Source organism: Portunus trituberculatus, chromosome 48 (assembly GCF_017591435.1).
Source record: "Portunus trituberculatus isolate SZX2019 chromosome 48, ASM1759143v1, whole genome shotgun sequence".
Taxonomy (NCBI): Eukaryota; Metazoa; Arthropoda; class Malacostraca; order Decapoda; family Portunidae; genus Portunus; species Portunus trituberculatus.
Window position 1 is genome coordinate 5,088,153 of NC_059302.1, and position 27,480 is coordinate 5,115,632.

The 27,480-nt window shown below is 45.5% G+C and overlaps 1 protein-coding gene across 6 annotated transcripts in view; it reads right to left on the minus strand.

Annotated features, from left to right (window-relative positions):
- The window catches only part of LOC123498943 (zinc finger protein 384-like), a 426,364-nt gene that overhangs the window by 122,877 nt on the left and 276,007 nt on the right, over positions 1 to 27,480 (minus strand). Inside the window, exon 2 of one of the 6 annotated variants that reach the window (XM_045246524.1) lies at positions 15,847 to 16,437. The exons of the other annotated variants lie outside the window; for them this stretch is intronic. Within the exon in view, the coding sequence (XP_045102459.1) occupies positions 15,847 to 15,918 (72 nt within the window). The 5' untranslated portion in view covers positions 15,919 to 16,437. The remainder of the gene's footprint in view (positions 1 to 15,846; positions 16,438 to 27,480) is intronic. 6 annotated transcript variants of the gene reach the window in all.

Genomic DNA, 27,480 nt, shown 5'->3' on the forward strand with positions numbered 1-27,480 from the left:
CAAGTCATGAAAAAAAAGAGGAAAAAAAAGAGAAAATGCAGATTGGATGAAACATGACGCGTAGAAGTGACACGAAAGTGGAGGAAATATAAATATAAAAAAAAGCGGGACAATAATGTCAAGGAAAGGAAGATGTCATTCGAGACTAACCACACACGAGCACGCACGCACGCACGCTCTCTCTCTCTCTCTCTCTCTCTCTCTCTCTCTCTCTCTTTCTGACCATCTAATAAACACGATCTATAATTTTCTGGCAAGTCCGCTCATAGTGACCTCTTGGCTTGGAAAGGTCACATCTCCTCTATACCATCTGCCGCCCTCGTCCCTCTCCAGCTTCCTGCTTCTAATCGGCCTAATTTTAACACCGCCAGGACAAAGCGTACAGGGAAAAAAGCCGGGAAAATGTAATAAGGATAATAATAACGCAGGGAAAAATATGGATGAACGTCTTCCTCGCCCAATAATGTAGACACTCGTGAGGAAGCTGCCAACGGAATGACTGTAATTTTGGAAAGCGCATCAGGGGAGTGGAAGGAGTCTTAGTCATACCGAGCTATAAGAGAGAGAGTGAGAGGGAGGAGGGAGGGAAGGAGGGAAAAAAAAAGGAACTAGCAGTGAAGTAGCACGACGTTGTGATGAGGCAAAGGACGCACAACACAATTCGCAATCCAAACAGTGTAATTTCAGCACCAAAGAGCATGGCAATGAAGTCACACAGGCAACGCGAGCCAAACAACAAGAAAAAACAACACCAAACAACTCCTTCATCCTAAAAAAATAAAAAAAAAAAACGAAAAAAATAAGAAAAACATTACTAAATAACTAAAAAAAAAAAAAAAAAAGGAAAAACAACATTGAAAAACAACATATATAATTCCCAATGCATGTTTATCCTAAGCAACAACCAACACATAAAAAACCCACAGTTTCCTTCTTCATGAGTCACTTCAAACACCAAACAACCTCGAGCTTTTCCTCCTTGCACGAAAGGTAATCGCAACTCACTCCTCTCTTTTATCTCACTGATCTCAGGAGGTGCCCAGCGGTACGCCAAGGCAGCATTTGTGTCCCTCACGCCCCGAGACACGCCGCGGGAGTGTGAGGGGATTACAGGGGCGGCTGCTGGGGGCGTGACCTAATTAGACGTGTCCCAGCCCAGTCAGGGAAACTTAAGTCGTGTGGGAGGATGCAGTGATGACGGGGATGCTAACGTGATGGTGGTGATGGTGGTGGTGCTGGTGATGAAGAGAGGGAGAGAGAGAGAGAGAGAGAGAGAGAGAGAGAGAGAGAGAGAGAGAGAGAGAGAGAGAGAGAGAGAGAGAGAGAGAGAGAGAGAGAGAGAGAGAGAGAGAGAGAGAGAGAGAGAGAGAGAGAGAGAGAGAGAGAAGGGTTGGTAGACAGAAAGGGGTTGGGGGAAGAGACGGAGAGACGTACAGACTAAAAGATTGTTCCATTAAATTTGAAGCGATCGATGAAGAAAGAAACAGTGGTACAATTGTGTCCGAGGAAAGAGAAGGAACAAAACAAGGAAAACCGTAAAGGACAGAAAATGAAAGTAAACACGCACGCGAATACAAAACTCTTTCAGGCAAAGACTAAAAGACGAGGAAGAAAATAGAATAAAGGAATAGACGCAAAGGAAAAAAAAAGTACCTTGAACACACACACACACACACACACACACACACACACACACAGAGCGAGAGCGAGAGAGAGAGAGAGAGAGAGAGAGAGAGAGAGAGAGAGAGAGAGAGAGAGAGAGAGAGAGAGAGAGAAACAACCAAAACACATGAAATATACAATGGATAAACACAACACAATATTTGAACAATTCTGACCTCTTTTACCACCCAGTCATTTGTCGTCACCGCCACACATGTACGCCTCTGCATCCACTCACAGGTCAGGATGCTCAGATGCAAGGGCTACCTACGCCCTTCATACGCGAGTAAGATTTTAATACGTTAAGAAGCCACTAGTAGGGACGGGAGAGAGGGAAAGAGAGAGAGAGCGAGAGTAGTAAAAGGAGGAGTAATTTTAGCATTGGTGGTAGTAGTAGTAGTAGTAGTAGTAGTAGTAGTAGTAGTAGTAGTAGTAGTAGTAGTAGTAGTAATATAATAATAGTCAGAGAGCGTTAATTGTAATAATGCTTATAAAACAATGATGATGGTAGTAAACGCGATTCCATCAATTTGAACAATAGTAAGAAAGCAACATTAATTCGATAGGTAAAGCATGGTCGAGAGACGCACGCACTGACAGACAGCCATGCCCCTCTGCCCCTCACAGGTCAGGCCGCCGCCAGGTGGAAGCCGCTGGCCACGATTACTTTTATCAAGCGTAAATTATTCTTCCCCAGACGTGACCTCAGCCTCATTAATTATCCTCAATCATCTTATAATTACCACGGGATTTCCTTCACCACGGAATTATCTGAAAATCCAGCATAACAAAGTAGTTGAGCTGAACGCAGTAAGAAAAATGTGAATTCCCTCCACGGAAATATTTCACATTGAGATTTATTTGAATTGTTTTACGATATCATTATTTCCGTCACGATTACCTTTCCCTGTAAAGATACTCCTCGATAATACTTATCTATATATGTGATGTTAGTTTTTCTTTTTCTTTCTTTTTTTTTTTTAATCAATTCTCAACAATATTTTTACGGAGCAACTTACAACTGCTGCACTTTTATCTTTTTTTTTTTTCATCTTTCTCTAGTTTTATGAGAGCAAAAATGAACACTTACAGAATTCTCAAAAAATCTTGTACTTGCATTAAAAAGTTACAAGAAAAGGAAGCTACAGACACGCTATCTCCTGCTCCTCCTACTCCACCTATACCACCACCACCACCATCACCTCCTCCTCCTACTCCTCATCCTCCTGTTCCTGAAAATGGCATAAATTATCTCCCAAGTAATTACTGCAACTCTTTACAAATAACCCAGAAATTATTACCTTCAGAAGAGATAATCAGCTGGCACGGAACCCACACGTCCATAGAGACCAAACTGCGACTGGCACACACGACACCGAGACACTTATGGGATCGCCTGAGCCTTCCCCTTGATTCAGTGGTCGACTACAAATTATATTCTTTTGTTAACATTTAAGTAGCGGCATAATTATTAATTTCCCTTTTTCTATTGCCAGTGAACTTGTCAATTTTACTCTCTGGTGAGTCTGTAAGAGGGACAGATCGGGGGAAGGACGAGAGGGGAGAGAGAGAGAGAGAGAGAGAGAGAGAGAGAGAGAGAGAGAGAGAGAGAGAGAGAGAGAGAGAGAGAGAGAGAGAGAGAATTCAGGATTAAGAAAGATAATAGTTTTACTACTTTTTAAATTTCATCTCTCTGTCTACCGCCCTTCCAACCTCCTTTCTCTCTCTCTCTCTCTCTCTCTCTCTCTCTCTCTCCAAGGCAGCCTCCATCCGTCCATCCATCTCTCCCAACATATGTACAATTTCCATCTTTCTCTCTCTCCAGCTCACCGCCACTGCACTTTTCCACGCTGCCCATCCCATCCCTCTTTCCCGCCCTCGCTCTCCCTGCGTCTTGGGCCCAGGCGAGCAGGAAGTAAGCTGAAAAACAAACCTCTTTTCCCACGTTGTAAGAAATGAGGGGAAAAACGGTGGCTTCCCCTCGCGCTAAGCCGATAAAGCCTGACGACACAGACTGAATTATTGCTCACCTTTTAGCCTTTTCGCCGACACAGGAAAAAGGTTGTTCGATTCTTCACGGCCGGTTTTCCTCCCTCCTCTCTCTCTCTCTCTCTCTCTCTCTCTCTCTCTCTCTCTCTCTCTCTCTGTGTTTGTTTCTACATAACTCCTCGAGAACTGGCAATGCATTGAAATGTCATATTGTTATCTGTCTGCAATGTGTTATTAAATTTTCTCTAAAAACATAATAATTTTCAGTTTATTGTTCTAATGGATCGTAGTTACTGTGCACGTTACGTTGCTAATTATCTGCATTGAAATTCGTAGAACGGAATTAATTTATATTTAATTGGGTTGTCAAAACTATACCTATTTTGAGAATGATAAACACTAACTGAAGTCCACGTAATCAATTTCCTACCAAGTGTAATTATTTTCTGTACCTTAAATACGCGCGCACACACACACACACACACACACACACACACACACACACACTCTCTCTCTCTCTCTCTCTCTCTCTCTCTCTCTCTCTCTCTCTCTCTCTCTCTCTCTCTCTCTCCTATCTGTTTCCGAAGAGAGAAGTTATCAGTAATGTTTTGTCGGGGCGCATTTCTCTCCTGTTGTTGCTTCATTACCTGTGAATGTGTGTCTGTTCCTTGTGTGTCCTTGTTTTAGCTCCTAGAAATGGTGTCCACATTTACAATATATATTTTTCACCTCATTCATTCAAGAAGCCCTCCACCCCTTTCCCTCTCTCTCTCTCTCTCTCTCTCTCTCACTAGAAAAGACACACACATACACGATAAAGAGTAAATTACAGCAGTTACTTTCCCTTTTCCAGTTTGGCCTCTTACTGTTCATCATCATCATCTTTACTTTCTTCACGTTTCCCCCACTCTCCTCCTCCTCCTCCTCCTCCTACTCTTACTCCCGTTAAGCGAGTCCGGCAGAAGGAAGCGGTAGGATGGGGTTCAGGGAGGTAAGGGGAGGTGATGGGAGTAGTGGGGGAGTATTAGAGCAGGGGTTACTTAAGTATTCAGCTCCACGTTGCCGCATTAGACAAGGATGCAAAAGGTAAGTGCGTGAGGCGCTATCTTTTTTTCTTTTTTACCTTCATTTTCTTTTTTTCTATCTATTTTCTTTCGTGTGTGTAGGGAGGTCCTTAATTTATGTTCTGGAAATTGATTAACTTCCATCACCGTATCCCATTCCTTCTTGTCTTGTCGGCGGCGCTAGATTCTCTCTCTCTCTCTCTCTCTCTCTCTCTCTCTCTCTCTCTCTCTCTCTCTCTCTCTCTCAGCACAGTAGTCGTTCAGCCCATTATTCTCTTTTCCTCCCCTTTCCGTAATTTTCATCCTCCTTAGAAAACACCACTAATAAAAACATACACCACGGATAAGCAAACCAATTAGACAGTGCACGGCATACTACCACCGGCACATGAGAGGCACACCAGAATAGCAAGCTCTCCTTTCCTCCTGCACCCTCACTCTGCCGCTGTACAGACCGACGAGCTGACCGCCGGAGACCAAGCGCCCTCCCTCCTACACGTCGGCAATTCTTCGTCTCTTTTCCATAATACTTCGCGCCTGGACGACCGACGCATTCTACCGGCCTTGCTGTTGGGGGTTTGAGGGGGTAGTGGCGGGGTATGGAGGGGCTTGAAGGGGCTACTGGAGGGTTGTGTGTCATCTGGAGGGACGGAAGGAGGCTCTGTTGAAGCTCAGAACCGTAGAAGAGGTATGAGAGGCAAGGAGAGAGAGAGAGAGGGAGAGGGAGAGGGAGAGAGAGAGAGAGAGAGAGAGAGGAGAAGGGAGGCGAGGAAAGCCGAGGTCCGGGAGAGAGCTATTAAAACGTCACATTCAAGATCTTCGCCTCTCTCGCCTCACTTCTGGTGTTACGCCCGTCTCCGATATTTTTTTCCGTAAGTTACAATCGTCTTCCGTATAGCTTCGTCGCGGTCACTCCCTGGCTCCTTCACTCCCCCGCACCGCTGCTCCTCCTAGGACGCACGCACACTGAGCATTACATTACCCGCGCCATCTCTTACCATCCATCGCTGAAGGCAAACACGAAAGGCAATACCACGTTACCATAGACGCGACTTCTCCCATATACCTTCTGCTTCTCGTACACCCTTCGGTCCCTCCCTTCTTCGTTAGCTACCTTGAGTACATATTACACGTAAGGCACAAAAGGGTGGCCTCTTATGCGCCCTCTTCCCTCTCCATTCACCCTTCTACGTGCGGCTCTCTCACGAAGACACAACTGACCCGTCCATCCAGCCGCCAGCAGCGCACACTCCTCGCTAGAAAGATCGTCTATAGGAAATTACATCTGCCGAAATGCGTGTGCGTGTGTGATGTTTTTTTAACCTTTTTTTTTTACCTCCTTCTCCTTTATCTATCTAGACGAAGTTAAGCAACAAAAACATGACAGTGCATCCCTCGCTGGGCTACTAGTCTTACGTGTCTAGGAGGAGGAGGAGGAGGAGGAGGAGGAGGAGGAGGAGGAGGAGGAGGAGGAGGAGAGTAAGGGTAAGGAGACAGAGGGAAGAGGCTGGAAAAGACGCGTTGTTGTTGTTGTGGAGAAGCCAAGATGACAATAAATACAAGTCCAGTTTATCACAAAAAGACAAAGAAGCGAGGTGATGAAATTGGTGAAAGACATAAAAAGTATTAAATATATATATAAAAAAAAATATATAAAAGACGATAATGAAAAGGAGACGAAATAAAGATGTAAAGAAAGAAGAGGGTGCAGTGAAAGAAGATGAACTGAAGATAAGATAAATAGAAACGCACACACACACACACACACACACACACACACACACACACACACACACACACACACACACACACATACACACACACACACACACCAAATAAAGATACGGTAAAGTTGATAAAAGTTGATGAAAGAAGAGGTTAATCGCAAATAAGAAGACAGAGAGAGAGAGAGAGAGAGAGAGAGAGAGAGAGAGAGAGAGAGAGAGAGAGAGAGAGAGAGAGAGGTAAAAGTAGGTAGTAGGTTAATCAAATAACTCAAACTTGATACATGAGATATAAAAAAAAAAAATAAAATAAAAAAAATAAAAAAAAGACAAACAAACATACAAACATGAGTCAAGAACAGGCGAGAAAATAAAACACCAAGGAGGAACAGAAGAAACAGGAGACGAGAACGAGAATAAAACTGAAACAAAAAAAAAGAAAATAAAGAATCGGGGTAGATACAAACTGACGACAAAAAACAAAAAACAACAACAAAAAAATAAAGAATGCGTAAAACCAACGCAAACTATAGCAAGAGGAAGATAAAAGTGGGCGGAGGGAAGAAAGAAGGAAGACAGGGACTCAAAAATAGTTTGTAAAGCTTAGACACAAGAAAAATCGACAGAATAGGAAAGCCTGAAAGGAGAGAAAGGCCATAAATCTGTAGAGAGAGAGAGAGAGAGAGAGAGAGAGAGAGAGAGAGAGAGAGAGAGAGAGAGAGAGAGAGAGAGAGAGAGAGATTAAAGAAACTAAAGAATCAGTGACAGAGACAGACAGAAACAGGGGCAGAGCAGCAGACGCACTAACAAACACACCCGGGGCAAAAAATAAGACCGTGTAATAAGAGACGTGAATAAAAAAAAAAGTGTAATTATGGAAGGTAATTCAAGGAAGAGGGGAATATACAAAGAAAAAAAAACGGTAAAAAATAATATGGTCGATAGAAACAACTACTATATAAAAAAATAATATAATGCACACATACACAATGGAAGGAGGATGCAATTACAATTAAAACGAAGGAGAGAGAGAGAGAGAGAGAGAGAGAGAGAGAGAGAGAGAGAGAGAGAGAGAGAGAGAGAGAGAGAGAGAGAGAGAGAGAGAGAGAGAGAGAGAATATGATAGTATTTACAAACAAATGATTGCTTTAGCCCGTGAACCAAGCACATTAATTCAGGTTCAGTAAACAAGGAGGTACAGTTATCTGAGGCAGGTTGGGAGTGCATGTGAACACCAACTCTCACTTTTGCACTCACTCAGTCAACAAACTTCCCGGAATCTCCCAGTCAGACATCCAGCCTCTCGTCTTGCTAACCGCTCGCCACATCACAATAAAGCAAAACATTCTTTCACTCCCATAGCCATTCCAGTTAGCCAGCCATCCAGTCAACAAACGTCTCAAAACATCGCAGTTAGTCAGCCAACTACACACTCTACATGTAAAATAAGACATCCCAAACACTAACAGCTATTTCAGTTAGCTAATCAGTTTATATAGCTTCCTAAACTTCCTATCAGTTAGTCATATACTCATTGGACTAGCCAGCCATAATATTAGCCAGAAAAACAAAATAAAACAAAACAAGTAATCTTAATAAACCAGTCTTTCAGTCAATCAGTTAATCTGTGTTTTCCATCTTATAGCTAGTCATCTAGAACATTTCCTACGCAATCATAACTTCATACTCCCATGTAGCCACCAGCCACTTCTTGATCAGCTACTCGTCACTGCTAAACGCTCCGATAACTTCAGCCGCACCTAACTAACGCACTGAACGGAGAGCAAGTTAATTGAAAGTATCCCCAGTTTGCCTGCCAGCCAGCCAGCCGTTAACCATACAGCTGGTGGGCCAATTAGGCACTCAGCCGGCCATCCAATTTGCCCACCATCCGACAAATGCACCATTCACGATGAATATACCTTTAGAGGCCATACTACACGAGTCACAATGCTTACAACCAACATTTTGTAGCTTTCATATGAGCGTTCAGACACACAAGTTTTCTTTTTTTCTTTTCCTATCAAAATCTAATGAACTTCGAAGATGAAACGTTGTGTAAATCTATGCCTATTCAAATGATAATTATACACATCGAGAGAAAAGATCAGATTGTTAGCTAAACTCGTGTGTATCTTATCAATCCACTAGATCTACGGCATATAAACCGTCGGACAGAGGGAGGAATGGAGTCTGGAAGAGGGAAAGGCAGCAGCGAGAGACGGAGGGAGGGAGGGGCACGTCTAATCACGCCTTCATCTTTAGTATTCACAGTGTCAGCATTGTTACCCCGCCTCTCCTGCCCCGACCCTCGAGCTGGCACCGCTGCGGCTTAGGATGCAATGACTAGTTTGGCTGCTCAGGAAAGAGTTTCATTACATACAGAAGAGACGAGACTATTCCTCAAGATGGTGAATATTTTGTGCTCGTGTGTGTGTGTGTGTGTGTGTGTGTGTGTGTGTGTGTGTGTGTGTGTGTGTGTGTGTGCGTGCAAGATGTGTGTACAATATAATGAAGAAAAAGTTTTGCAATGAGGTCTCCCTTCCACTCCTCTATCTCCTCCCGGCCTGAAATCTACAACCTTTTCTTGTTCTTCCGCAATTAATCCTCAATGCGGCCTGTGAACAAACTCGATAATAAAACACCGACACAAATAAAACACCAAAATGCGTGAAGGAAAGGAAACCCATTAAGAAAAACATTTACTTACTAAACGACCTCGTGTTCAGCGACGCCTGCGACACACGGAACATTTCTATTGCCTCCTTAACATAAAAAAAGACTAAAAAAAATGTCGTTCCCTGAGAAAAGAAATGTAAAAAGTATCACCTGAAATATAAGAACAGTTTCCCCGGCCAAGAACTAAAGCCAAGTGACATTAAGAGAAGCAATTTTACTGCTAATGCGTCCGCCTTGTAAATTGCGATTAATTATCTGTCTTACTCCGGTTGAGGCTGCGAGGGAACGGCTTCTCTGTCCCCGCCTCGCTGCAAGACATGCCAGCAGCTCATCCCGTGACGCTAGTAAGGTCTTTCTCCCGCACGGTCCGCGCCTCGCCCGCCGGTCTTAAGGCATTGCTGAGCTGCTTCTCTCTGACGCCCTTCTAGCTCGCGGTACCGGATATAGGCGTGGATCGGGCTATTGTGCAGCTTGCAATTATCACAACATCCTTGCCTGCAATTACGGCGCCGCTCACCACACCATCTTGAGGGCGGCAGAGACCACGCTGACACCCTCCCTGCCGCACCTGCCCTCCTATTGTTTTTTTCTCAATAGTCCGATCACTTTCATCACCTTTAGGTCTTGTTTTTGTGATGACTGAAGGACGCAGACTTGTACTAAACACACACGCCTATCTACCCATCTTCACACGCACACAAACATACAAACACACACTAAAATGGCCAACTCATATGTGATAGTAATGTATTTGTCTTCTTGAGAAGAAGGAAGAGGAAGAACATCCGATCTAGTTTGGTCTTTTCCCGTCGCTTCTCCTTGGAGTTAGCGTGAAGGAGGAGCGCGAAGGACTGACTGGTTGTGCAGGATACAAATTGCCGTTCATTTGTTAGCGGGCGATATTCATCTGCCCTTCGCGCCAACACCAACAATCTCCCCGCGCAGACGCTCCATTTTCGCCGTCTCTAAATCATCTCCGCCGTCGGGTGGCGTCGCGCAGGGGCAAATTTTTCACTCACCACAAGGACTGTTACGTGCACCTTCTGGAGACCGCTGCGCAAAGGTCGTCCGTCTGTGCATCCGCACTTCCGTCCTTCCGTCCATCCGTCTGTCCATTCGCACCTCGCTGGATTAAGCCGCAGAGTCGAGTTTTTCCCGACGAGTGGCCAATTTACAAAAACCTACGTCAGGTCCACATCTGACCGCAAGTCGTTTATGGGCCTTTAGGGTTGTGGCAATTACTGTCACTGCAGCCGCTAAATTGAATTGTTGAACGCTTTGGCCTGCTGGGGCGAGGGGAGGGGACGTGGAGGTGGAGGAGGAGGAGGAGGAGGAGGAGGAGGAGGAGGAGGAGGAGGAGGAGGAGGAGGAGGAGGTGAAGTTGGACGAGGAGGAATGAGTGGAAGAAGAACAGGAAGGCAAGAGGGAAGTAAATTCACCTTTTTGCTATTTTCTTATCGGGTGTCATGACCAAGGTTTGTTTAAAGGAGACGATGGCATAAAAATGCTAAAAAAAAAGAGAGAAAAGTGATCGAAATTTACTCCAACATTCACTCTTCCATACTTGCGAAAACAAAGGCGAGGAAGCAAAGTACAGATGACAGCCCGCGGTGGCGAGTCTAATAGAATATTTGTCCTTAATTTGTAACTTCGAGGGAATGGGCGACAGAATTGAGTCTATTTCGAACGCGCATCAGTCTCACACTTTTCTCACCAAAGCACACACACACAGAGAGAGAGAGAGAGAGAGAGAGAGAGAGAGAGAGAGAGAGAGATGCGGTTAATGGGGTTACGTTCGGCCGGTCGATCTCAACTTGGGAAGCGAGCAAGCGGCGATGCTTCATTTCGTTTTGACAAGAAAAATCCAAGTCGACGAGGATGGCCAGCAGATTGCCACTCCCGGCAGTCAGTAGCGAGGCATATAAGGGTGCATAATGGGGCCCTCGTGTGTGTGTGTGTACCCGAGGTGTTTAGCAAGGCGGGCTGGGGCAGAGAGAGAGAGAGAGAGAGAGAGAGAGAGAGAGAGAGAGAGAGAGAGAGAGAGAGAGAGAGAGAGAGAGAGAGAGAGAGAGAGAGAGAGAGGAAACATCTCTAGGAATGTTCAGTGTTTTCTTCAATGAATTGGGTTTGTGTTGTGTTTTTTTTGTATTACGTTACACATGCTTGTCATTGTTCATCTAGGAGAGCGAACTCTCAGTGAGTAGTTTTGCAGTATGAGCAAAGAATGGTGAAAGTTCCGTGTCATGTAGGATTTGTTCATTAGCAAGTCACCGTTACTATGATTTTAGAACGTTTTTGGACCCTCACCAATGTTAAATACATTTGTAAGCACCATCACCCCTACCACAATCGCCACAACCACCAAAATCACAGTACAAACACCACGTTAAAAAAAAACTTAAAAAAAGCTATACCACACACTGACACAGACACACACACACACACACACACACACACACACACACACACACACACACACACACACACACACACACATACACACACACACACACGCAAATACATCGCCTTTATTACGCCGCACTCCTGCGGAATACGTGCACAAAGTGAGATATAAAAGACCCGCAGGCATTTTCTTACTTTTTCCCTCCCCAAATCGGGCTGTTGGGTGGGGCGAGGTCTTTTGGCGCGCGGTGACGGCATAGCTGATGGCGGGCGGGTGGCTGGCCTTGTCTCACCGCTGCTTCATAATAATTGAAAGGCTCAGGGGGGACAGGACAGTGCCAAACCCCCACGAATACACGCAGCTAGAGGTGACGTTCAGGGGAGTACTTCTCCCACGCTCGTATCTATGGTCTGAACTGACCGATCCCTCTCTTCCTCTTTATTCTCTCATTCCTTATCCTCCTCTTTCCTCCGTTTTTTTCTACGTTTCCTTCTACCTTTCCATTCTCACTACATTTTCTCTTTTCATTTTTCGTTCGTTTGTTTAAAGCGGTCAAACATGACAAACGCGTCACAGAGGATAAAGAAAAATTTATTGAACGCTTCTGACTCCGTAGGAACTCAATAGAAAACACCCTAACAGCGTATCACTGACTGAAGTGTATGTAGTGAAGAAGAGAACAAAGCAATGTTACGGAATGAAGACAAATGAAACAAACATTATGGTGCAACTAGGAGCAAAGGGAAGCCTGGAGAACCGTATAGCGGGAGGGCAGCCACATCACGGCAGGGGGCAGGTAAACTACGACTCGCTGCACACCTGGCCTCCTCTACTCCTCCTCCTCCTCCTTTACCTTCTCTTTCTTCCCCGTTTCTTCGCCCATATCTCTGCATACCTCCACACCGCCATTCATACGGAGGCTCAGTTCATTAGCTCTAAGCACCTACACAGCCAGCCGCCTCGTCCATTCAAACTACGTTGTATTCTGGACATTTCTTTCTATGCGCCTTCTTAACTCTTAGCAATGTCTTACGTGTATTGTACTGTATTCATAGGAGAATTTGGTGTGTTTCTCTTACTGGTTCTTAATTCATAGCGATATTAAGACATTTTTTTCATGATTTAGACAATTATTCTTCTTTAGCAAATCCGGACCTTTTCAAGACTTATCCTAACGTGCCTTTTTACTCGCATAAGTATTATTTTTAACGCCGCTTAATATTCTTCACATAAATCCATGTGTGTTTCAAGTCTACGCACACTTCCTAGTAATAGAGGATAGATAAGCTGTTTAAATCACCCTAACGAGATACTAATATGAATTTCTACTCCTTTTGGCTCTCAATAATATAAGTTCCTCTAAGAATTCCTGATTACACTGAGGTATCGTTCGTGTAGGTGAGAAATAGATACTTTATCTAGTTTCTTACATATCATGAGGTTCGGGCGTCGTGTACGGTGGCTGATGTGCATGGTGATGGCGCCGCACTGGGAGTGTCGTGAAGGTTGGCCAAGCAAGTGTGGGCGGGTTGTGACAGGTGTGGGGACATTAAAGTTTTATCGACACTTTATGCTCCCCCTCTCCCTCTCCATCGCCTTTCTCAAGCCAAGTTTGGCACTGTCGAGGATCGGCGTCGGTGGCCCTGGCTGTCAAAAACTTTTTAAAGTAAAATGCACACGCACTTATACGGAGCTACACTAAAAAAAATAATACAAATATGTCTGTCTTGACCTCGTCTGTGCCTCTTCTTGCGTAATTACCTAGTCGGGGAGAGAGAGAGAGAGAGAGAGAGAGAGAGAGAGAGAGAGAGAGAGAGAGAGAGAGAGAGAGAGAGAGAGAGAGAGAGAGAGAGAGAGAGAGAGAGAGAGAGAGAGAGAGAGAGAGAGAGAGAGAGAGAGAGAGAGAGAGAGAGAGAGAGAGAGGGGTCCCTATTCGTAAACCCTCTACTCTCTTTCACTCTTTCACTAGTTTTCATGAATGTCTCTCCTGTTAATAGTTTTGAAATCACGACAATATATAGCTATGACCATATAAAAACACTCTTAGAAACCCTTGTAAGTACTGCTGCAAACTATTGAATGCAGTAGAGATAGGAAGCAAAGAAGTTTCAGAACATGGTCCAGAGAGAGACACAGGGAAGTTTCCACGCCGCAAATGGAGTGAAGTGGGCCATGGTTTGGGTGCGGCGGCCAAGGCAACACTGACCTTGATCCGTAATGCCGCGAGAGGAACCTATTAAGTGATCACGCAGGCCTCACATCCGCCGTGGAGCGTGAGGGAGACTACGCCCGCCGCGCCGCCTTGGAGGCTGGCGGAGGGAAGCAGGGAGGCCATGAAAGGCGGAGAGTGACACAACGACGAGGCACTAAACAAAACAAGGCTCATCTGTTTGCAGAGTTACACATACTTACATAAACACGAAACACAAATGATTAATGCACTTTGTTACCTGTTGTCTAGTGCACACACACACATTTTCTCTCTCTCTCTCTCTCTCTCTCTCTCTCTCTCTCTCTCTCTCTCTCTCTTCCTAACAACATGAAACAAAAATCCCGAGGCAGAAAGAACAATCACATGCACTTATGAGTGAAATTATGTCTGAATTAATTAAAGTAAGTGGAAAGGTAACGACCATACTAATGTCCTCCACTACTTCTGTCGTAAGCACACAGGGTTTAGTTCTTGCCCCGTAATTATTTAGAAAATTTCTGCCCATTCTTATCCCGAGCCACGCGTCCGCCGTCAACAGAACACTGGGACGACGGGACGTGACGTGGCTGGGAACATCACGTGCAGCTTTGACGGATGGAAAAACAATTAAGCCAAAATTAGCCTGCAAACATCACCACCAAATAATGAACGGCGAAATACAAGAAAAAACACAATGAATTAATCCATGCATTATACACATACACACACATATATATATTTTTGAGAGTAAAGGAAATTAAATGAGTGGCGGATATATGGGATAAAAAAAGTGATGAAGAGTGACTAAAATGAGAGTCACTTCTGCTTGCTAACGTTGTTTATAGGAGGGAACATGGAAGCAGTGAAATTCTTTTTTTTTTTTCTTTTGTTATCTTCCCACCTTGGGAACCCGGCGAGTGACCTTCTACCTGGCCTTGTGCGCCCCGCGGCCATACGGGTAGCCATCTCCCATTTAATGTAGGCTACTGTACCAGGTCAGGTTAGGTCAGATGTGGCAGAACAACCACGTACGCGGTCAAAAAAGAGAAGTAATGAGACTGGGGAGTTACATTCACATGTCTTCGGTATTCGAAAAACGCATTGATTTCACGTCATTTGGAGAATCTCGCGAGACATTCAAGAAAAAGAACACGCAAAATCAATTTCCTTACACCGGCAAGTATTGAGTCAGTTCCACCTAATTAAAGTCACGAGCGGGACACGTCTAAAAAGTGGAAATAAAACTGAGTCTCCCAGGACGCGGCAGGAAACAACTACGGCCTTGCATTCTCTTGCAAAATTTCCTCGCCCGTCTGTTTCTCGACACCTACGAATGGTTGCACTAAGTCGCGCGAGTCCACGAAAAACCAGCACGACCTACACTGACTCCAGCTTCAACCTTAATCAAGTATTGTCCCGCTGAGAAGCCAATTAGAAAAAGTGGGGTAAAAACAACGCGGTTCTGAACAAAAGGAAATGAGCCTGGTATTCTGAGATACCAACACCACCCACCACCTTTTGTGGGGCGGTGGGAGCACGGGAATAAATAGGCAGTTGGATAAATATTGAAGGGAACTGAAAAAAAGGACAAAAAAACAAACAAACAAACACACATACACACATACGGAGAGAGAGAGAGAGAGAGAGAGAGAGAGAGAGAGAGAGAGAGAGAGAGAGAGAGAGAGAGAGAGAGAGAGAGAGAGAGAGAGAGAGACGAACATTCAGGCATAGGCCGACAAAAAGACACACATAGATGAACAAAGACTGAAACAAGCAGGCGATCACACAGACAAACAGATAGGCAGACGGACAGACAGAGATAAGCTCTGAGTGACTAAGCGACATCAGCAGATGAATAAACAAAAAACAAACATAAATCGCCTGAGAGAACATGTAAAGAGAAAAAAAGTACCTGACTTGAGACGACCTCTGGCGAGAGTGACGAAGTGGAGACGAAGGACGGGCGGCGAGACACATAAACACGGACACAAACTCGCACACACACACACGCACACACAAATAGACAGTGGATGGAAATAAAACAAATGAATGAGAGTTGTGTGTCGTAGGCCACTCTGGTTTGGCCTGACTGTGAACACCACTAAACACAACACCACAAAAGTCTTGCCTTACCTCATGCTCCCGCTTGAAGGGGAAATATTGCATTTCCGGAGGGGGTGGGCCATAGTCTTGCATTCCGTACATGGTGGCGGTGGGGAAGATGGTTACGGCTTTTTGAACACACACAACAGGAGAAGAGAACTATCAAGTTTTAAGTGCCTTTTGGGTTTGTTTGCTTTGCCTTTTAACTATTTTTTTTAGTTGCTCTTGTTTACACCTGAAGGATTTTTCTGGCGAGCTTTTTTTTTTTTTTTTTTATACAACTTGTCTGTCCGAGCGCGAGCCTGACGAGTGCCGGACCTCGACACTTGCTGCTCGTTTGGCGGACTTAGGAAGTTGTTTGAACGGCACACTGTAGTTTGCACCTTGTCGAGGGTCACTGCCACAGCACCACTGGGTATCAAGGTACAGAGGAATAGCACACTTGCCGGACGAGCAGCAGCGCACTATTGCACTAAGGGTCAGTATTAGCACTCAATTAGCACCAGATGTTTCTTTCAAGAAAAGTTTTCTTTTTGTATGTGTGTGTCAATGGTTAGCAATTTTCTTAACTGAAAGTCGTTGATTGTTTTTGTTTTGTTAAGCTTTAGTTCGTTAAAATCTCTGTTTCAAAAGAGTGATGAATTCATTATTAATCTATTATCATATTATCACGATCATTATATGAAAATCATAAAGTATAGCATATATATATATATATATATATATATATATATATATATATATATATATATATATATATATATATATATATATATATATATATATATATATATACGTGGATAAGGTTGCATTAGGAAAGACAGTAACAAGGCAGAGTGCGTGGGGTGACCGCGGGGGTGCGGGAATCAAGCAGCCTCACACAGCCACTAACAAACGTGCCGCGGGGAAAAATAATCGAACACCAAATTCTCTTAATGCTTTAGGAGGATATGGATTTGGATGAGGGTCAGTGGAGGGGAGGGAGGAAGGGAGGCAAGGCTGCTATAAGCAATTACCAACAAGGCTGAGAGCTGGACGTATCGTAAATATGAAGGGGGAGAAGAGAGAGGGGGAAAAATATCCTGGTTGGAGCAAGTGATGGTGCCAGGCTACTGACGGCGGTGCAATGGATTTAATCTGACGAATTATATTGTCATCAGGGCCGTAATCGCAGCTCACGCACTTTAATTGCCATTACTAATTACTAGTAATTACAAGAGACACTCATTCAGCCGGGCGAGCTGCACTTCGCTAATTACAAAATCAGCGAGGGAGCCGCGTTGTAATGAGTACTTGGGCGGCCCCACGCGATTCCTTCCTCACGTCCCTGGCCATCCCTTCTCCTTCTCATCTCCGGACAGCCCATCTCCATCTCCCCGGCCAGCCCGCCTCCTCCCCTTGGCTAATCTTTATCCTCACCCTGCTTCGCTACGCCGCCTTCAACCTCCTGGCACTGCCTTACTCAACCAGTCTGTTGTCAAACAAGCTAAACTTCATTCTATAAATGAGTATTTTTTAAGTCTACCCTTACATCCCATGAATAGTCTTATTTGTTGCCCGATAAATGAAAAAAAATGTACATTGATTACTATGTTCATTTTAAGCAGCAGCTCTTGTCAGTAACAAAATGCAATAAAACCTCGATGTGTGATTAATATGACTTGTGGTAGTGCCGCGGCCGGCCACTACCAGGGTTGACTAAACACAATGATGGCAACATATCATAGTCCGCTGATGGCTTTAAATTATACGGAATAATTCTGTCTTTGAGTGTGTGTTCCGCCAGTACTTTACATTTCTTTATGAACATCTATCACGGGCTGTCCAGGAAGGGAAGAGAGAGGGAGGAAAGCAATTAATTGATTAAATAATAAAATTGTACTAAAAATATGAAGAGGTGCATTGACGCCTAAAAATATACTTTAGAATTCTGAAATTATATTTCCTTATGTTGATACGCAACGTTTTACGCTAATGCGTAAAAGGTTACATCATCGCATAGCATTGAAGGATTGATGCGTATGGAAAGCACAACGAACAATATGACAATAGATGCTGGTAAAACAACACCAATAGAATACACCTGTGTGTGTGTGTGTGTGTGTGTGTGTGTGTGTGTGTGTGTGTGTGTGTGTGTGTGTGTGTGTGTGTGTGTGTGTGTGTGTGTGTGTGTCTGTGTGTGTGTGTGTGTGTGTGTGTCTGTGCGTGTCATTATAAAACGTACTAATAACTGAAACTTTTCGACACGAGGTGTAATTCAGCTGGGAGACAATGAGCAAGGGCGGCACAAATACATAAAGCGGTGAATGACCAAACCTCCGTCGGAGGAAACTTTGAAGTAAACACTTGAGCGGGAACAACACTCAGAGGCAGGAGAGGGACACATCAAGCGGACACAAGCAACACTGAACGGAAGAGTTTTTGCTTTTATTTTGGGGAGAAGGGAAGGAGACATCGAGCAGGGAAAGAAAGAGAGCGGGAGGGAGGGAGGGAGGTTATTTTAGCTCCTTGTGGTCCAACTGAAAGTGAGTCAATCGGGACCACAGGGATCTCACAGGGACCTTGGTCTTCTTGGGTCACCTGATGAACGAGCGGCCATTGTGAGGCAGTTAGGTCCTCCAGGAAAGCTAATAAGATGTCCCAAGCTGACTACTCGGCACTGACTATTGTACTACCGGTAGTCATATGTTTTCTTATTTCTCTTTCTTAAACTTTATTGGTAATAGTATCAAAATGTTCGGCGAGTTTAGATGTATCAGATAAACGTCAGTTCAATATTTGTAACGTCAAGAAGTTAGCCCATATCACATAACAGGAAGGTCTTCACTCTACATGATGAAAGGCTACATGGTTGATTCAAAGTGATGAATCAACCATGGCGTGAAAACATCAATATAAAGTTTCTTTATCATTAAATAAATGAATATGAGTGAATAATGATTGTGATGAAGATGAAACTCAAAGTGGTGATTAAACTGATGATGTATATGAATATGATGTCAGTGTAAAAGAAATAATGAATATGCAATGGCATTCTTCGGTTTTTTTTATCCTTGATGAGTCTTTAAATTACAAATAAAGTACTTTCATGTAAACATTTCTTCGTAAGTGTACTCATTCACGAATCAAAACACGTAAATTTCGACAGACACGGAGTTTGTTGTGTAATATAAAAGAAAAATAGATATCTTGGGGTGATAACATGGTATATAGAACCAACCACTGCAATAATATGTATGTGCGTGCACGTACAATACTGAAAACTTTTACAGCAGCTATTACGAGAATACTGAAGAATACTTAATTTCCATTCACCGCTATTAAAGTAAAAGAAAAATAACGTTAAGGTCGGCTCACTAATCAGTCGAGCCCAGTGGTATTCAAAAACGGTAATTTCAGTCTTAATGGACGTCAAGTTTCCCGGCGTGTCCTGGAGGTGGTGGCGCGGTGCGGGCGGCGGGATGGACAAAACGTGACCCTCCTTGATTATGTTTAACTTTAATCAACGATGGGTATTCCAGCATAAGCATTAAGATAAAATATTTAGGCTGACGAAGGGTTACTGGGAGGCGGCGGGAGGGAAGGAGGGAGGGAGGGGCGGGCGGGCGGGCGGTCAACAAGGCAGGTTGTGTTTGCTCTCTCTACATAACCCGGCGGGAGAGGGCCGCCGGAGGTCACTCAGGTCGAAAGGCGTTGCGATCCTCCCTGACCTCTCCCAGGGTTGCACCCGCGGAGAATCTGGGTGACTTACTGAGTAGGAATGTATTGAGCCGTAGTATGAGATGTATCATGGGGATACTTTTTTTTTTTTTTAACAAGCAATTCTACATGAAATAATTTATCTTAATATTCAGTTGAATGACTTAACATATAGTGGCTAGTGATTGTTTGAATGATAAATTAAAACTAACTAATTTCTGCGTGAAATTTTTCCTTAACCTGAGCAATGTCCGAAACAGTCTGAGTGAACCATCAACATCGCCAGACACGTGTATCATCGCAGGACAGCAGCTTCTTGACCGCAAAAAGAAAGAAACAAAGACAGAGAGGGAGAGAGAGAGAGAGAAAAAAAAAAACGAAAAGAACCCCAAATTATTTATGTCCTTCTCCTGCCACGGAAATACACCCCTTCATCTTGTGTTCAAAGCAGCGGCCCCTCATCACTTGTTTAAAGCAGGTGTATCAGGGAGAAAAAGGGGCGTGGAGGAGGGCCCAAGGAAGAAGGAGGAGGAGGAGGAAGAGGAGGAGGAGGAGAGACAGAGAAATAAAGACTTTTTTTTCTTTGGATGGGCATGGCTAGCAAGTTATTCGCTGCTCGATCGAGAAAATGATTACCAGAGAGGAAACGCCAGTCATGTCTCTCTCAAGTGGTTTCGCGCGGCGCATGACCGGCTCCGGCAGGCTCCGTGGCTGCCGGCGGATGCGGAGCGTTCATCTTTCACGTCGCCGTCGTCTCCGCCGCTGCCACTCTTGCCGACTCGATCAGCCTCGTCCTGCCCCACCCGGCCTCACTCCCACCTGGCCCACCCTCGATCATCGCCCCAAGTTTTAAATCTCATTAGTAACCTCCGCCTCATGGAAGCCTCGCATGACATCGTGTGCATTACTTGTGCCTTCGTGCACTTGTGTTCTTTGTTTGATAGACTTGCATCATTCATGCTAATTCCACTGGAAAAACAAGGCTAATTCAGCTTTACTTTTGATAAGTTGCTTATATCAAAAGAAAAAAAAACATTTGCTCCGGTCACGAGAAGCATGATAAACAAAGCCACGAGAGACTTTATTTTGCTCGTTCTAAAGCATTCTTGAAAAATAATGGTGAGTATTTAACGAAAGAAATGTGAAAACCATATTGCTCCGCGATCAATGCCTGGACACACACTTCCCGCTGGGCAGGAGACCACGTGTGACCTCCCACGGAGTGCCGCCTGAGCTTGTTCATAGGACAGGCGTCACGTTAGATATTGCTTTTCCTAGTCGAGGCGGCTTTCTTAATTAGGGAAGTATTTTAAGCTCGCCAGGTACGCCGGTGAGTCGCGCAGGGAAGGGTTGCGCTGGACGGAACGCATAGTTAATGAGAGAATGTTCATATTTTGCTGTTTCGCTTTCGTTGTCGCACTGTTGTCTTACTTTGTTGTTTCATCTCAAGCATGAGTATATATGAAGAAAGGAGCGTCGTCCTCAGCGCCTCAGTGACTGGAGGCAGACAAGTAAAAGCGAAGTGATCGGAAGAGACAAAATCATGTGTAAAGGAAAATTTTCGTCAAAATCTTCATTTTTTTTGTACCTGGGGCATAGGAAATCACTATAGACAATACGGGGAGAGAGAGAGAGAGAGAGAGAGAGAGAGAGAGAGAGAGAGAGAGAGAGAGAGAGAGAGAGAGAGAGAGAGAGAGAACCTTTGGATCACAACAGATCGATAAATTCTCAAACTTCAGAATGTGTGATAAAACATTCCTAAGTTTTCCTCGTCAACAAAGTCGCAGTTCAGAATGATGAAAAAAAAAAATATATATATGTTTAAGCGAAATAAATACAAAGAAATATTTACTGCAACGGAAAGACTTCACATAATACGTGGCTACGAAGGAATGTATGAGATGAGGAAGGGAAATAGAGGTGAGGAGGGAAGGGGTTGGATAACGTGGAGAGATGGGCGAGAAAGGTGAAAAAGGGGAGAGAGAGAGAGAGAGAGAGAGAGAGAGAGAGAGAGAGAGAGAGAGAGAGAGAGAGAGAGAGAGAGAGAGAGAGAGGATTGGAGGGGCGGGCGAGGAAGAAAGATGGTAAGAAGGAAGGAGATAAGAAAAGATAACTAATCTTGTATAAGAGAGAGTGAGTGAAGGAACTAATGGAGTAATACTAGAAGACATGAAAAATGATATGAGGACCCTGTGAGTGGGCAGTGGGGAGGAGCGGCAGTGGGAGGAGCGGGGCTGAGGGCTGGGTGAGGGAAGGTGAGAGCAGGAGCAGGTGAGATGACGAGGGGAGGTGTAGCTGTGTTGAGATGAAGACGGCTGCAGGTGAAGTGGACTCTGTGTAGTTAAGCGGTGGATCATCAACAAATGGGAGACACAAGCCGTGGAACCATCAGCAGTGTGGCGAGCAGCGCGAGAGTGGCCTCCATTCAGGTGTTGATAAAGGAGGACCTGCGTGCACGGCTTGCTCCTCCCTCTTTCCTGTCTCCTCCATCGATTCTGGAGTGAGTTTTTCTTTTCACACTACAATCAATTACAAAGTTTCGATAACCTGCCTGAGTTTGAAAACGAGGTGTAATCACTGAGTACATTTTTTTTCATATTTGAGGTGTGTTAAACATATCCACTATTTTTCTTTCTTTCATTTTTTTTTACGGTGTCACAAAGGTAGCGTGGCGGCGGAAAGCGGTGGCGACCCACCCTGCAGAAGGGCGTGAGTGGGGAGGAGGCAGACGGTGGTGGCATCCGGGTGTGCGTGGAACACCTGCCCTCTCCAACCCGGTGCTCCTCGGTCAACAAGTAACAACGTCCCTCCTCACAATTTTTTCACTGTCCTAACGTTTCACTTGACTTGTGTGGGCGACACTTTTGAGTGGATGGCGGTGTGGTGTGCGGTTACCACAGGCGGTGAAGGTGCACGAAGAATAGCACTTTTACGTGCGTCGCGTCCCCACCGTCCTGCCAGACTGCCGTCTCACGTAAAAACCGCTCCATTTTGACGCGAGTGCAGCAGGCGGCCCGCGAGGGGGCGTGAGCGAGGCAGGTTGAGGGCGGTGCGCGGGCGGGGTCCTACCCAGTGGGCATGCCCGGGCGGACTGTAGTGGCCGGACTACCCCTGATGGGAGGGTCGGGGTAGGGCAGGTGGGCGGTGCTCCGGGGGGCTGCACGCACGATAGGTGAGGTGGCCATAAACTTCACCCGCAGTGAGGCCACTCAGCCACACACACACACACACACACACACACACACACACACACACACACACACACACAGTTGGCTTCTGAACTATTCACTGACCGCCGGTCCCCATCACCCGTCCCTCCACACTACCACCAGACTCGAACAAGGCCTGTACAAGGACGCCCCGAGTCACTATCTGTGTGTTGCACCTGCCAGGTGGTCACTAGTGGGGCCCAGGAGGTGCGGGAAAGGGTCATGGGTGTGCCCCGGGGGGGTGAAGGGGGCGCGGTACAGAGACCGGAGGGACGAGGAGACAGTGTAGGGAGCTTGTTGCCAGTCATGTCTGCCATTCCTCAGCCGCCCTGCACAGTCATGACGTCCCCACAACCACAATGTCAAGTTTTCTCCTCACTCAAAGGCAATACAAACTCATGCACCGTAATTTGGTCAACCTTTGAGGAAATGAGGCATAGAAGAGGAATTTGACCACTAGTGGATCTGCAGGTGACGAGGGCAACGAGCAGAGAGAGATACGTCAATACGACGTCGTGATGAACCTGTCACTGGCAAGTTCACGGGCCACCCGGACCTCTCCCCCTTCCTCCTCCACCTCCATCCGCAACAGAATGCACCCACTCATCGTGGGCGCTCGTGAGAGTTCCTGAGTTCAGAAGTGATTCTGGGAAGGACCACAGTTAGGACAGTGAGCGCTGCCGTCCCGGCAATAGCTGAGAGACTTCACCGGAGAATAATGCAAAACACACATGTTTGCTGTAAACTATGGTTTCACTATGAGGACACGGGGTTATATTTTGCAAAGCCGGAGTCGAGAGGCATAAGAAGACTAAGCGAGTGCTCTATTCAGCCACTTGGTGCCCTGAGCAGCATCAGGTACTCGTAATGGAGTAATATTGGCAAGAGTCGACTAACTATACGAATGTCATTCACATTTCGTTAGGGAATTCCAGTCTTTGCAGTCTGAGTCAAACAGTTTCCTTCAATGGTGAAAACACTGCATCCTCTCATCACTGCTCCCCGGCAGCACCAGCACCAGAGTGTACCGTGGGAACCCTACACTGCCGTGTCTGGTCATGCAAGAGTGATGAAGCACTCGATGTTAGTCTTCGGCAACAGCATAAACACTCGAGTCCCGCCACAACACGGCCGGACATCACTGCTCCCGTCCTTGGCTCTCCTCTGTTGCCACCACCACATGAACCTTCAAGTTAGTCCGTCGCCCGGCAGCTCACGACACCATCTTCACCCAAAAATGCGTGTCGACATCCAAGGAGTGACTTTTTACACTGGGCGGGCGCCTGGAGGGCCGGGGTGGCGCTGGCGGGGTCTGGCACCGCGTGTTGCCAGCTTCTGCCATGCGACTTTCTTGGCCGTCCATCCACCCCCGCCGCCCAACATCCTCCCTCCACTTCCTCCACACCCAACATGTCGCCCACCTCACTTCCATCACACCTGCCGTCACCTCCCCACTTTTATCTCTCCTCTTCAACACTTCTCTGTCTCTTCCGTCCAGCCGTCTCCATCTCCTCTTCACCGCCTGCTAACAGACCTCTTTGAATCTTTTTCACTCTATCATTGATCATGACAGTCCCAAAATAAACGTAAGCTATTATCTGAATGTTCTTACCCGGCGCGTGACCTTCATGTGTTTGTAGCTCGTGAAACTGGCGCACATAATGCCTCGAGTGGCGAAAGTCAGGGCCACGTGTGCGTCACTTTGATTGCTTAACGTGGTGAGTTTGAGGCAGGGAAGGTAGAGGAAGGAAGGCAAGGTTAAAGATGATATATAGTACAAAGAGCTGGGAGTACGAGAGAGAGAGAGAGAGAGAGAGAGAGAGAGAGAGAGAGAGAGAGAGAGAGAGAGAGAGAGAGAGAGAGAGAGAGAGAGAGAGAGAGAGAGAGAGAGAGGAGATTCTTGTAGGTATATGCATAAAGAAAAGGTCCTCGCTTCCCTCACGGTCACTGAGAATAAAAGGGTGAAAACTCGCCGGAGACAAAACAGTAGCCAGGATGCTCATTTCCTCTCCAATGCAACACCCGCCTCTAACCCAATTAGTCTGTTATCAAGTGGCTTCAGGACTGTCAGTTACTTCCACAGGTCAAAAATGAGGGTTATCAGACAATGGTAAAATTCTGGGAAGATAACTACACCCCACGGCAGCAGGCAACCCGGTCAGGAGGTAAAAATTATTGCCAAAAACAGGTGGATGTCTGAGGCCAGTCACGCGATGGCAGACCCTGAGCAGAAGGTAACCCAGGTTTTCTTCCTCTGCTCTCCTCTTATTCCTTTTTCTTCTCTCCCTCCTGCTTCCCTCCCTCTCTTTCACTAGGAGGCAGGGGAGGAGGGTAAGGCAAGAGGGAGGTGCTTGCGTGCATGCAGGGCGGGTTTCAACCAATGAGGGGAAGAAGTGGGCGGGGCAAGTTGACTGTGCCCCGCCTCTCAATGCACTCAGAGATGCACTTATAAGTGAAGGAGTCACATTAACTCTCCCCTCATTTTGCAATATGTTTTTGAGGCCTCTTAGAAGGCCTCTGAAGCTTCCACCGCTTCCGTAACCCCTTGATTTGCAATATTTCATGTATAAATATACATCCCTCCTACACGTGATCAGTGGCCTTTTCAAGTTATCCCAATCCTACCTGCAGTACTTAATTAAAGGCTTGCATCAACATATCCTAGTCAACTTTATTTACGTCCCAACCAACATTTTGCAGCGAAGAATAAAAAAAGAAGTACTTCACTCCATCCTCCTCATTCCCTTCCAAACAGAAAATTATATATCTTTTTCCTTATTTCCTTAATTTTTCCCCTTCTGGAATGAGTTCTTTAAGTGTCCCCTTCCCTCCCTCCGCGCACTTTTCACTGATGACCGGGATGCTTCAGCGGAGACGATAACATGTGCAGTGAGCGACATTCATTCGAAACGTAAGGATGCAAATGAAAAGGAAAAAAAAAAGCCAAACCATTGTAAAAAAGAATAAAACAGGTAGAAAGAGAAAGGGCAGAAGGAACAAGGAAAGTAAAGAGAGGGGAGAAGGGGATAATAACTTAATTTTATTGGAAGGGAAACTTAGAGCGCTGTTCAAGGAGAGAGAGAGAGAGAGAGAGAGAGAGAGAGAGAGAGAGAGAGAGAGAGAGAGAGAGAGAGAGAGAGAGAGAGAGAGAGAGAGAGAGAGAACCTTTATGCACAGGAGCTCAAAACAAGTGAATTTAAACATCTAAACACACACACACACACACACACACACACACACACACACACACACACACACACACACACACACAGAGAGAGTAGAGAGAGAGAGAGAGAGAGAGAGAGAGAGAGAGAGAGAGAGAGAGAGAGAGAGAGAGAGAGAGAGAGAGAGAGAGAGAGAGAGAGAGAGAGAGAAGGAGGAAAAGGAATTTACTTACTTGCATGAGCCACCTAGAAAGAGAGAGTGACGAACCAAAGTACAGAGTACACCGCCTCCTTCTTTCTTGTGTTAATATCACAAACTCATGGCGACCAAACACACACACACACACACACACACACACACACACACACACACACACACACACACACACACACACACATATTCAGATAGACGGATACACACACTTTCTGAACTCAATCGCTGACTTCCATCCAATAGAACCTCAACAAAAGCAGCACCGATGAAGGAATACGAGAACACGATCACCTTGCCATGAGGGAGGAGAAGGAAATATTACACTGCATCGACACGCCTCGTCTACAGCAAAGTGAGGTTGAAAGCGACGGCGAGAAGTGGCAAGAACACACTCGCCAAAGAAATCTTTAGGGATTAAGGAAATCCGCAAGAGAAAATGCCTTAAAGTTTGTCGGCTGTTGACCCAAGCCAAGTCCGGCAGTCGCGGTACCACCTTCCTTCCTCTTGCGGGAGTAGCAGCACTCATAACCACTCACTCTGCCCTCTCATCCTCGCCCCTCACCACCTCACCGCTTCCTCTCCTCCCACACACACACACACACACACACACACACACACACACACACACCTTAAGCGAGACGACTGCATCCTCACTTTTTTCACGCGTCACTCTCAGAATTTCAGGCTTCATATTGCAACGTAACCTCGAGTCGCTCAAGCGATTCGCAAAATGCAGCTTTAAAATCTATTATCAAAAGCTAGGAGTAGAGAGGCCATCAATCACCCCAGTGTTTGTTTGTGTTTGGCTCATCCTTGCTTGGACTCCTCTGTGCCGGCGGCATGGACGATAAGCCACGCAAAAAGGTGACGTAATCATCCCGCCCGATGGTCCATTATCGAATGCTGGCAAAATTTGAAAGCATTATTTAGTTCCAAAAGGAAGCCAAACCTCTGTCTGATTTGGCCCTTCCTACCTTGTGTTTATTTGTCCTCATATTTATCGGTGGAAAGAAGCCAGAGTCCTGTTCGGCATAGGTCTTGTTACCATGACAATTTTGTAATTTTGTACTCATTTCTGATCAGAACTGCACCCGAGTTTGGGGAAAATACATAAGATATGCAAAGTTTCATTATTTCTTTATTCATTGCAGTCCGTTTGGTAGGAGAGCGGTGGTGAGTTGTCATAGTGAGCCACAATGCATACACAGTCATTGCCGCCACGACAAGCTGCATCCAACGCCTCAAGAAGGATGCCTTCCTAGCCACGAGATACTGGGAGTAATACCCTCAAAAGGAACATGAGGGGGAGGAGGAGGAAGAGAATACTAGAGGAGGGGGGGAGGAGAAGAACACTTGAAAATGGCAATAAAAGGCTTGG